Source organism: Solanum verrucosum, unplaced genomic scaffold (assembly GCF_900185275.1).
Source record: "Solanum verrucosum unplaced genomic scaffold, falcon-dt-bn FXZP01000103.1, whole genome shotgun sequence".
Classification (NCBI taxonomy): domain Eukaryota; kingdom Viridiplantae; phylum Streptophyta; class Magnoliopsida; order Solanales; family Solanaceae; genus Solanum; species Solanum verrucosum.
The window spans coordinates 592,137-604,699 of record NW_026020048.1 but is presented as its reverse complement, the minus strand read 5'-3'; the positions used below and the strand labels follow the sequence as shown (position 1 = coordinate 604,699).

Here is a 12,563-nt window from a genome sequence, read left to right as displayed (position 1 = left end):
TACTTTTAAATGTCCACAGTCCACAGGTTGTTCCATATCAGAATTTATTTTCTCGATTTATGAAGCTGGAAGAAGATACATTGTTTGTCTTGAGAGGAAATAATGTACTTGTGGTAGGTTTCAACTAGATGAGATACTTTGCGCACATGCAGTTGCTGTTTTAAAGGACAAAAATGTCGCAGATATGCATCCTTATTGCTCTAATTACTACAAGCCTGATGCATCAGCAAAAACATAAGGTTCCAATGGTTCCAATGCCAGATAAGGAAGATTGGTCGTTTCCCAGCAATGTTATAGATGAAACTGTGTGGCCACCCAGATACAAAAGATTGGCTGGAAGACTAAGGAAAAGAAGGAAAAAAACTGCAGATGAAAAGATAACAGTAAACATAAACTGTTGTGAACGTTGTGGACAAGAAGGTCACAACAAAAGAACTTGTACTTTCTTCCCAAAAGAAAAGTGAAAGTGTTATTTTTGTAAGACATTCATGTTTTTGTTAAATAATTTTTGAATTAATCCATTATCACTTTTATTTTTATCATGAATAAAGTTTACTCTTTATTTTGGTTATTTTGATTCAATATTTATGAGTTTTGCTGATACATTTAAGAATTTGTTATGATTTTTGTGTTTAATGTTATTTTGGTACGTATGACTTATGTTGTTCAATTCAATAAATTGTTATGATTTGTGTGCAAATGTTATCTCCGATATACAAATATTTAGGTGTGTTTGTATCATATACATTATGGGGAAAATCTAATAAATTATGTAGACTATGTATAATGTATCATATACATAATAATTAATGTAGCATATTCATTAAATCATAAATAACCTATCTATTTTAAATAAGCTATTGTATGTGAGTACTTATATGATACATAAATTATACCATTAAGCTACTCACCACTGTATTTGTCACAATAAATATGAAAACATGTATTATATATATTATTATTTATTACAACTATTGTATCATATACATTATCAAAAAATTGTGTTATAAACATTAAATGAACAACATATATCTATTGATTACAATTTTTTCATAGATCTTTTTAGAATACAATTTTGTTTCACTTTTATAATTTTCAATTCAATAAGTTTTTCACTATAACCGTAATATACATTTCAATGTATTGTGATTTTATATGTTTTTTGACACAATATATTGACTTGTTACTGTTTGGAAATAAAAGTTTTAATCAAATTTATGTGCATTTCTGATTGATGTTGATTTAATTACATTGTTTAATTATAGAAATTTGTAAATGAAGACCAATATACATTCTGAGATTAAAGGAACAAAATATATTGACATTAAAAGTCAAACAAAACAAGTTTTTGGAGAAACGCTCCAACACTTAAGTTAATGTATCTTGAAAAGAGTACTAACTAAAAAACATTGTGTATCCATTGATACACAAAACTATTCCACATTAACTAAGGCATTATGATCCGGTGGTGTGAAATAACGCCTAGGCTTTGATGGATCGTCATTATCATGACTAACATATCTTGCTTCGGTTTTTTGACTGTCGTATTTCTATAGCAAGGTTGCGTATCTTGTGCGGTGATAATCAAATCGGAAAGCATTGGATTGTATTGGGATTTCGTCGGTAAGAAATTCAGCAAACGCGGCCACAAACAATCCACAATCCCTACAAATGCAGAAGATACATTAAAAAAACGAATTGAACATATACTTTAAAACAAACTTTATAAAACTTACAGTGTGTCGCTTTCTTGATGAATAATGTCTTGTACATATTCAACAAGAAAAGGGTGATTTGGTTCCAATAAACATCGTGTTGTATATTGAACCAAACCTCAAAAAGTGTGTAGGAATTTGTTTTATCTTGTATTTCACAGACTATAATGAGACAAATGAACAATAGTTAAAGAGATAAAATAATATAAACATGATACATGCTAAATAATATACAGTTGAACTTTTAATGATTATTATATTTATAGCTAATACATAATATTAATATTTGTATATAATACACAATAACCTTAATAATGTCATTTATGTATTATATATGATAAGTCAAGATTGATACTTAAATAAGCATAATACAACACAATGTATGTCATTAATTGAGAATGATACATAATCCAACTTATGTCATTAATTGAGAGTGATACATAATCCAACTTGTTACAAATATATTTATAACTTGATACATTGAGAAGAAAAATTGACAAATTTTTGTGTCAGTTAAAAGAAAGGGTTTTGAATCAAAATTTAAATTGCATGTTGATACATCACAATATGATAGCACTAATCTCTCAATAATGTTCATAAATTTAAATCACTAATTGATTCAAAGATTGAGCAACAACAAAAACGCAGAAATAGATCAGAACTCATTACCTCGGATAGATTCGAACGAGAAATTGGGGATGATACTTTTCTATCCCTTTTTTTAGGGGTTTCCCAATCTTTGTTTTTGAAGAAGAAGGCACATCCTTCTTCACCTTCTCGATACTCACATTGGTCATGACTAGGGGATCATGCAATTTTTTCAATTCTCAGCCTAACCTAGATCTTCATTGTCATAAACATGATTAGTGTTGGATGGCATTATCTGGGTAATACCTAAACTGAATGAAGGAGGATCCTCCATAAATGTATCAGAATTTTGAATTTTAAAAAAAATTAACAACTATGAGCGAAAGTAATGAAATTGAAACAATACCTAGAAGGAATGAGAAATCCTTTGACTGGAGAGAGAAATATCTTGAAATTCAAATTCAAAATTAGAATGATAAGATCATGGGAGAGAATATGGCGTGATTTCAGGAGAGAAAAATTGGGGAGAGAAACGTGGGTTAGGAGATATGGAGTTATGTATCCGGGAGTTTGGTTTAAGGAGTAAAAAAGGGGATTTTAGTAATATTTTAAAAAAGAAGGGAATAATAGAAAATAAGTAAACTAATGATGTGTATATAAGTAATTTTTCCATTAATCAATCCTAGTTTTAAGATATGTGGGTATCTAATAATCTAGTTGTATCTTCAAATAATATATTAATATATGGTATAAAATATTAAAAATGGTAATATATGCAATTGTTTGAAAGTAAAGATAATATTAGTATATATAGTAGTGATGTATGTCTAATAAGGTAGTTTATCCTTAATAAATCTCATCTATGCACATTATAAAAGTTACTTCCTCTATTCAATTTTATGTGAGTTGAGCTAACTATTATTGTTTAGGGTCAACTAATTATTTTTTTCTTTTTCTGTATACAATTTTCTCAAACATTTAAAAGAATATTTTGAATCATAATTAACTATGATTATTTGTAGTTTTTTTTTTATAGTTTTTAAATATATAAATTTTATTTTAAATTTTTAAAAAATAATTAGCTACTTAGATTTTATCACATTATTCATTCACAAAACACACTTTTCATGAGAATTCAAGAAAACACTTGAGTACTTAGTATAGTATGACAAAATTAAGCCCATGTACTCTACGTGTTACTTCCTTATGTCTTTTCCGTTTCCAATCGAACAACCAAACAAAAATTCATCCAACAGAAATAGAAATTTCTAAATTCATATTACATGAGATCATACACAAGAAATGATTACAACATGCCAAATTTTCTCTCAAAAATAAAAAAATATAGAGTGCATCGCTATTTGTTTTACATGCTACCTGGCGGTGCAAGAGTGAGCTCAAGATTGAGAGGCTCGGTATTGTTAGCATCGATGATCTCTGGGTCCGGAAGTATCACTCCTTCTCTCATTAAAGCCTCTAATAAGCTTCTATCTCGCACCATTGACATCATAACAGAAGCTCCAGTAATCGTTGTAAAACGACGAAACTCCTGATCAGAACTCTGATTTGGCATCAAAGAAGATGATGCAGAAGTACTGTTGTTGGCATAATTGATCATGACATCCTTACGATTAAGCTTTTGAAGATAATTTCTGGTTCTTTTGATGTCATTATGATTAGTTATTGGAGGAAAATTAATGACTGTCCGTGGGCCGAGATGCTGTCGGGCAGCTGCATCATAAGCCCTAGCAGCTTCCTCCGCTGTATCAAAGGTTCCAAGCCACACAAATCTTCTCTGGCTGATAACTTTGATCTCAGCTATGTAGCTCCCTGTGGGAAGCTTCCTCACACCCTTGTAACGCATTTCACCGGAGGGAACTGCAACGTTGATATTATTGTTTTTTGCCATCTTAAAAATAAATAAAAATACAAGAAGAAATAGAAAAGAGTGAGTTATATTTGTTATTTTATTATTTTTTTTGTGAAGAGAAGAATGAGTGAACAAAGAAGGAAGAAGGGGAGTGATTTGTATAGACGTCTCTCAAGAAAAAAAAAATTGTATGTGAATAGAAGAATGGGTGAGTAAACAAGAAAAAAGAAAAGTGATTTATATAGACACTTTCAAGGATTTTTTTTTTTTGTGAATAGAGAAGGAAAAGGAGGAGTGGTTTATATAGATAATTTTCAAGGGATTTGTGAGTTGTTTTGGAAAACAACTTTTAAAACAAGCGGAATTTTCATCTTACGTGGAGAGTGGTAAATATACATTTGTATCTTTCTACTCTTGTGAAACTGCGTGTCCAATTGTCTTTTTCTATTTCATAACGGGCCACGTCCCAACCCCTCACAAAAAAACTAAAATCTTTTCCTTTGGCTATTTAATTCGTCCCTTTTATTCTTCCAAAAATGATTTAAATATTCTTAAATTTTGAATACACAATTAAATAAAAATATCTTTCTTCAATAGTTTGATTCAAAAATATTTTTTCATTTTGTAGTCGATAGGTTAAAAGCAAAGTTTTATCGATTTAATATTTTTCAGAAATAGAATATTTAGTTTATGCATAAGTAAACTACGTATTATACGTACATGAAAAATATAACCGTTAATTTAGTTGGCGCCGTAAATTAATCGTTATTTTAGTTTAATAAAAAGTATGTCGTTTTGCGTTGTTATTATATAATGGCAAAAGTATTCATTACCCCCTTGAACTTGAAGCTTTTTATACGGTGTACACCTAAACTAAATTTCGTTTTAATTACCTCCCCGAACTTGTTTATTCCTCCGTTGCGTACACCTTTATTATCCACCTGGCGTAGAAATTGACAACACATTCTACTAGGCGCGTGAGGAAGTGATTTTTTGCCACATCATAACGTTACAGCGGTAAAAAAAACGTAAAATCTTCATTTTTCTTTAATATTTGGCATATTTTAAACGAAAAATAGGGCAAAATGTAAATTAAAAATAAAGGAAACAAAGATTAACACTTACTTGGTAAGAATTTCAAACAAATTTGAAATTTAATTGACCAACTTCACGTCTAGAAAAATCCAAATCCAAAAATAACTTTTAAACAATGAATAAATTTAAGAAGAACTATCCAATGAATAAATATTATTCCCAACAATAAAAGTCTTGTGCTGGCATTTAATCTGAGTTCTCCGGTACTAAATATTAATTTGTTGAAGATTTTCGGGTTTAGTCCGGAAGTTTTAGTGAGAAGTTTAGTCCGAAAGTTTTAGGTGAGAAGCCTAGGTGAGAAGGTGAGAAGGTTTGATATTTATTTTTGCATGCATATTAATTTATCTAGGTGGCTATTATTTATCCAGGTGAAAATCCACGTCACCACTTTTGTCAGCTGTCGCGCGCGTGTAGTCACAATAGGAGCAGGTGGACAATAAAGGTGTACGCGACGGAGGAATAAACAAGTTCGGAGGTAATTAAAGCGAAATTTAATTTAGGTGTACACCGTATAAAAAGCTTCAAGTTCAAGGGGTAATGAGTACTTTTGCCTTATATAATTAATAGACTATATATTTCTTTTTAGGTCATACATGCACATATCAGAAAATAGTTAACTAAACGACTAAAAACGTGATTTATATATTATAATAAGCTAACATAAATTATTAATTGTGCTTGTTATATTTTAAAAAAGTTTTAGGAGTAATGCAATAGCCAACAAATAATTGATTTTTTATATAAAAAAATTCAAAGGTCAAATAAAATAAGATGAATTAAAAACATGTTAATGAAAGGAAATTCATTACTTATCAATCATAAACATGAAAAAATAATCTTAATTTAGACAAATTTTCAAAAATCGACAAGATTTTTTTTTTAAGACTACATAATTTTATAAATTGAAACAATTTTGTATTGATATATTTATATACAAAATACATTTAACTACAATTTTTGGCATATCAATTACAATCATACTACATAGAAACCAAATATAATTTTAATTAAATAGTTATCTAAAAAACCGTTTTGAAAAAATAATTATTCCACAATTAACTAATGGGTAGTTATTACTCTAACTATTTACTAGTTACCTAACAGCTAATATTACGTACGTGAATTTTGACAAGAGAATTCTCTTCAAGTTCACCATTTTTACTAACCAAAAATTGTTTTGATGGTAAGTAAATCACTAAAAATGAAATTTATTAGTCTAATTACAACATAATCTTTAGTAACAATGATTTATTAGTCCACTTATGGAATGATATTGATTTAAAAATAAGAAAGGTGACACGTGAAAGTTCATCAGTTGAAGTCGGCTACACCTTATTTGAAAAATTGAATTTTCTTAGCTGGTCATATGATAAAAATTTATTTTTGTAACTGATGTTATATGAGTGCATGTCTTTTTGTCTTTTTTATTCTTTCCAAATGGCAGATGTCGTTCTTACAAATGTAAGCAACATTTCTTTATATATATATATATATATATACACACTTTAAACGAGTATAACTTTTGATCAATAAAAAGTTATGGTGTGCACGGTATACCACATTACACTAGTGGATCCACTTAGTTGAGGCGTTCAATTCCCGACAAGTTATAGGACAAATCTGGCAGCGTGGGCGAGACGTTGTATCATCACATTAGCTCATAGTGATGGTTTTCGGTTAGAGAAACTCCCACATAATTATATTACTTTTATATATATATATATATATATATATATATATATATATATATTGAGTTGTTATTGTATTTCTTTAACACATTGAGGTGCTACCTACTGTTTTAAATGCTTTATATAAACTACATCTTTACTATTGTTTATTTCTGCATTGAGTTGAGTATTCATGAGTTAAGTAAAGCTGAGGTAAGTGTTTCTTTCAGTATTTATTTCAAGCTTTATGTCGTGTTTAGTTTTCCCCTCGCATGGTTATACATTCAATGTACTGATTCCATTTGGCCTGCATCGTTTTATGATACAGATATAGGTAACCAAGATCAACATCCAACGCCTCGTTGATCTAGTCGAGTCAGTTGGTGAGCCTCATTGCTTTCTGGAGGATCCCTTTGGTTATATTTTGTTTTATTGCTTTTGCCTACTTCAGTTGTTAGGTTGATCGGGGGTCTTTGTCCCGATGTCCCTCTTAGTATCTAGAGGCTTCATAGACAGTTAGATATGAGTTCTTTAGTCTTGATATTTCAGTTGTTTGATCTAAAGACTTGAGTTGCCATTTTGGCTAGTTGAATGTTATTTTCTAAACATTCTCAGTTTATCTATTCAGACAGTTTATTTAAGATTGTATTTAAGTACATTTTATGTTGAGTAAGTCTTCCGCTGAGAGTCTAGCCAGGCCAATCGTTCGCTTGGGGCCATCAATGGTTTTCGAATGCCAGTCCCGCCCAGGGTGTAGGCTCGGGGCGTGACAGTACAATCATATTTAATTTGGAAATAATTCAACAAATAATTGTTCTTTTAAAAATAAGAATTCTAGGATTAAATAAATTAAGCCATGTTAAAAGCTTATGACATTTTTAATCGAAAGGAAATCCATTACATTACTTGTCAATTATATACATGATAAAATAAAATTAGTTAGTTGAATCAGAATTCCTAATACCCACAACACAAAAAATCTTTAAAATGCATAATTTAGTTAACAGAAATAATTTTGAATTGATATGGTTATACTACATTTTTTGCATATCAATTACAATGGCCCAAAGAAATCAAATATAATGATGCAAGCATGGCGTGACAATATTTAAATAGTCATTTCAAATAGCATCCAAAATTTCAATTGGAAAAACAATTATTGAATGATTTACTAATATAGTCATTACTCTAACTATTTACATAAAAGCAAAGATTGCGTGAATTTTGAATTGGGCAGTTCTCTTCCACTAGTTTACTTGCCAAAACATATAGCCAGACACAATTGGTGCAATCACTGGCATAATGACTGTCCTCACCACATTTGTAGCAACCACCACCACCACCTCGACCACCACGACCACCACGACCATCACCGTCGGAGTATCCACCACCTCCATCGCCATTGCCTTCACTCTAGGTACACTCCCTAGCAAACTGGCTAGGTACCCAGAGTGAAGTCTATGGCGGCGGAGGTGGTAGACACTTCGACGGTGATGGACGAGGCGGTGGTGGTGGCGGCTGCTTCAAGTGTGGTGAGGACGATCACTATGCCTGTGAATGCACCAATGGTGGTCATTGATCACGACTTGAAGTCCTGACTGCTACTAAAAACAAAATTAAATGAAGGAATTTTGTATGTACAGATGACTCAATGAGTGAAAAAGAAGAGGAAGAGTGATTTATATAGTCGTATCTCAAAGGGATACATTAAATTTGGTCAACTAATTATTAATTAAATTTAGAAAAAATAATTATTGAATTATTGACTAATAATATATATAGTCAATACTATTAACTATTTAGCTATAAGTTAAGATTACGTGAATTTGACTAAGTTTACTTATCAAAAATAATATTTTCATTAATCATAAGTCCATAATTAATCAATAGGCATAATACATAAATGTGCCCTTTAACTTTGCTCCATTTTACGTTTATGTTCTCCAACTTTGGATATGCACAAGTAGACACTTAAATTTGTATAAAGTTGAACAAGTAAGCACATGAGTCTTACATGGTACAATACACGTAGGACACCACGTAGGACAAAAATGACATGTAGGATGCCATGTAGGACATGTATGTCTATTTGTTCAATTTTATACAAGTTTAAGTGTCTACTTGTGCATACCCAAAGTTGAAAGGCATAAATGTGATTTGAAGCCAAGTTAAAGGGCATATTTATGTATTATGCCAAATCAATAATACTCAAAGGTAAGTGAATCACTATAAGGGAAATTTATTAATTAGTTTAGCTACAGCATATATAATATTCAATAACAATAAATTTTTTTAAAAATAAGTAACGTGACATGTAGTGTAATTACCTTGTATCTTCGAGTTCTTTTTTGGACCAAATTTCTCTCGTTTTTTCAATTTCTTGCTTGGATTATTGACATATGACATAAATTAAATGTAATGACTAATATTTAATTTATCAAAGTAATTTCTTAATCATAATTTATATGATAAATACATTATATGTTAGGAAAAGTAATTTATCTCCCTTCTTGTTTGTCTCTCACGCAGGATATTTATCCTTCTTTCTCATTTTAAGTTAATTTTTTTATTGTATTTTTATTTTTTAACTTTCTCTTTAACATTTATTAAATTTTAACTATCCAGGAAGGATCATAGGTCCTTTTTTAAGTAAAAAATAAATAAATTATATTAATATAAAATTAGAAAATAATTGGACTTATTTTGATTTGATATAGAGTATCTAATTACTTTAATTTTATACTTTTTTGAGTTTGGTACTTTATTTTGCATTTGTTGGTGTCAATTAATATGCTCCTCTTTTAGTTATGGATGTAGGTCAAGATGATTGAATCACATTAAATCTGAAACATTAAGGTGAATTTTGAATATGTTAAATCATTGAACCAACTCTAATTTTGTGTTCAAGCGATTTTATATATATCCTACCTCTGTTTTACTTAATAGATGCACAATTATAAAAAAAATAAACTACACACAGCCCCTTCATCTTTTCCCTTGTCAATAGAACAATGCAACCAAATTAAAATTCATTCAAGTGAGATTCTTATAAAAGAAAGAAAAAAAAAATACAACAAAGTAAACATAATTAAAAAATCTAAATTAACATAACATTACTTCTATCATCTTGAGAAATAAGAAAAAATCTTTGTATTATTTTTTGCCCTTGCCAAAATCTAAAAGGGAAATTAAACTATTTCTCTTATTAACTGTGATGCATGGGATACTTGATAACAAATGTGGACAGTTTCACATGCTCCCTGAGGGAGCAAAGGTGAATTCAAGATTGTGCTCATGATGAAGATTCTCATCAATTTTATTAGGAGTTCTAGGTTATCCTCATTTGATGTCGGAAAATTAAGTTTGGTATTAGGGCCGCGATACATGCTTGCCGTATTATCATATGCTCCTGCTTCTTCTTTCGTATTAAGGATTCTAACATGACACGTACCTTTTTGACAGGATTTGTAATATCAGTTTCGTACTTCCCCTTTGGCCTCTTTCTCACACCCGTATATCGGACCTCAATTAGGGTTACAACTGTCGTCAAATTGACTATCCCGACATACATGGAAACCAAATCTTTTAAGAGAGTTAAACAATGAAATCTAAAATCACGATAAAACTTCGGTTAGAAAATGTGATATCTCCAAAATAAATATTCAATGGCTAATGTTTTTACAATAAGTTAGTTGTAACATCTCGCAATTTGAAATAACTAGGAAGAAGCTAATATTGGAAGTCATTTTTGGAAAGAATGAAAATCTGAAAATTTTGTTAAGGTAGAATAAGTTGAGTTTTGGCAAAACTTCAAATAGCCATAACTTCTAGATCAGTATGAGTTAGAGGTACTTCTAGATATGGTAGGAAAGGTCTTGGAATGATCTTTCCAACGCCGCTGAGTTTGCACGATTCTGAGTTTGTATGAGTGATTTATGACCTTTGGAAGTTGGGTTGTTGTAATAAGGAAAGCAAATCCGGATTTTTAAAGGGTAGTTTGGTCTTTTCCTTGCCAAACTATTTTATTTCGTTTTTTGTAATTAAGTTAGGGTCTAATCAGAATTAGATTAGTTTACGCTTTACCAAAATACGCTAGGGCTTGGAGAAAAGAGAAAAGAAGAGGAAAAAGGAGAAGAGAAGCAAGAATCGTCAAGATCGTCGAGTTTAACTTGTGGATTTCGTCGGGGGTGATCCCTACAAGGTCTGTGAGATCACATAGCATTGGGTTAGTTCACCCACGCGCCCAACTTGATTCAATTTCAGCAAAGTATATTAATTTGAAAGTAAATCCCTTGAATTCTTGATGAAGTTCGTTTGAATCCTTGTGGGTTATGTTGTTGGAGTTTTCTTGAGATTGATTCACGTTTTTAGTTGCGTTTTCGAGTAGAATCTGATGTTATCTGAGGGTATAAATGATTCTAAGTGTTTGGAGAAAGAACCAATGGAGTTTAGAGGGGTTAGAGCTGGAAAACGAAGAAGGAATTTTCGTCGGGAAAATTTGGGCAGTGCCTCCGCCTCCGGACCTACCCCCATAATTTGGGGAAAAATCATTTCATGCGGGGGTCACGGACCGTTCTGCTCAAAATCGTTTTCGAACAAAAATTTAAATACTTTCCGCGTCGCAAACCCACCTCAAACAGTGATTTCTTGATATTTTCTCATGTTTAGCTATTCTAAAATCATTCCTAAACATCATGAGATCTTTCCTATCACAAATCACAATCCTTGAATCCATAATTCAATTCAAGGAAAGTTAAGAGTCAAGTTAGAAGTTAAGAAGCAAGTCAAGAGAAGTTCTTTAAAGTTTTCAAAAAGTCTTTTCCAAATGTTTTAATTTGTTTTAAGACTTAAAGTTCAAGTTGAGTAAAGATTAAAGAGTAAAGTTTGAAGTTCATTTCTTCAAAAATATATGGGGACTATGTATTCCCAAAGGGTTTAAAAATGTTTTCACATTTAAACAAGAAAGGAAAACCTCGATTTCCAAAGAGCCTTCGGACTAGTTTTCAGAAAAGAGTAATCGCTTTCTAAATGAAGCAAGAGAGGAAACTTTGATTTCCAAGATAGCCTTTGAACTATGTTTTTGAGCACTAATCTCAAATAACAGAAATAAGTCTGTTTTAAATATAAGAGCTAATATTGTATTTTTGGGAGTAGTATTGAGTATTGATATGAGGGAGAGTTCAGACAACTCACAGCCTCCATAAACCATGCCTCCATCATGGGTAGAAAAGGGTCATACTTTTTAGATGATTCCTTCAGTGCTTTTTAATATAGACTAGTGTATCCACTTAGTAGTTCAGGTTCTATACCCCCCGACAAGGTATAAGATGGCCCTGGCAGCGTGAGGCAAAACGTTGTATCATCACAATAGCTCTTACATGATGATTGTCGGTTAGAGAAACTCCCACACAAGTAATTGTATTCTTATATACACAGTTTATTGTATATTTTTACATACATTTCAGAGTTATATGTATCTTTGCATACATACAGAGTTGACATCATGCTTTAAGCAACTTTTTTTATATTGCAATTGTTTTAAACTGCTTTATATTGAAATGAGTTCAGTTATGTTGAGTTGAGTTGAGCCATGTAAGTTCTTCAGATTCTTTTCAAGCCTATGTTGTG

At 30.9% G+C, this 12,563-nt stretch overlaps 2 protein-coding genes across 3 annotated transcripts in view; both read right to left on the bottom strand.

The window, feature by feature from the left end:
• The window catches only part of LOC125822764 (protein NUCLEAR FUSION DEFECTIVE 6, mitochondrial-like), a 286,093-nt gene that overhangs the window by 219,328 nt on the left and 54,202 nt on the right, over window positions 1-12,563 (bottom strand). The window lies entirely within an intron of this gene.
• LOC125822902 (ethylene-responsive transcription factor 11-like) lies at window positions 3,670-8,338 on the bottom strand. Its single transcript, XM_049502365.1, has 2 exons — window positions 8,192-8,338; window positions 3,670-4,212 (listed from the first exon to the last, which is right to left on the bottom strand). Exons 1-2 carry the CDS (start codon window positions 8,336-8,338, stop codon window positions 3,670-3,672), a joined length of 690 nt encoding a protein of 229 aa, XP_049358322.1.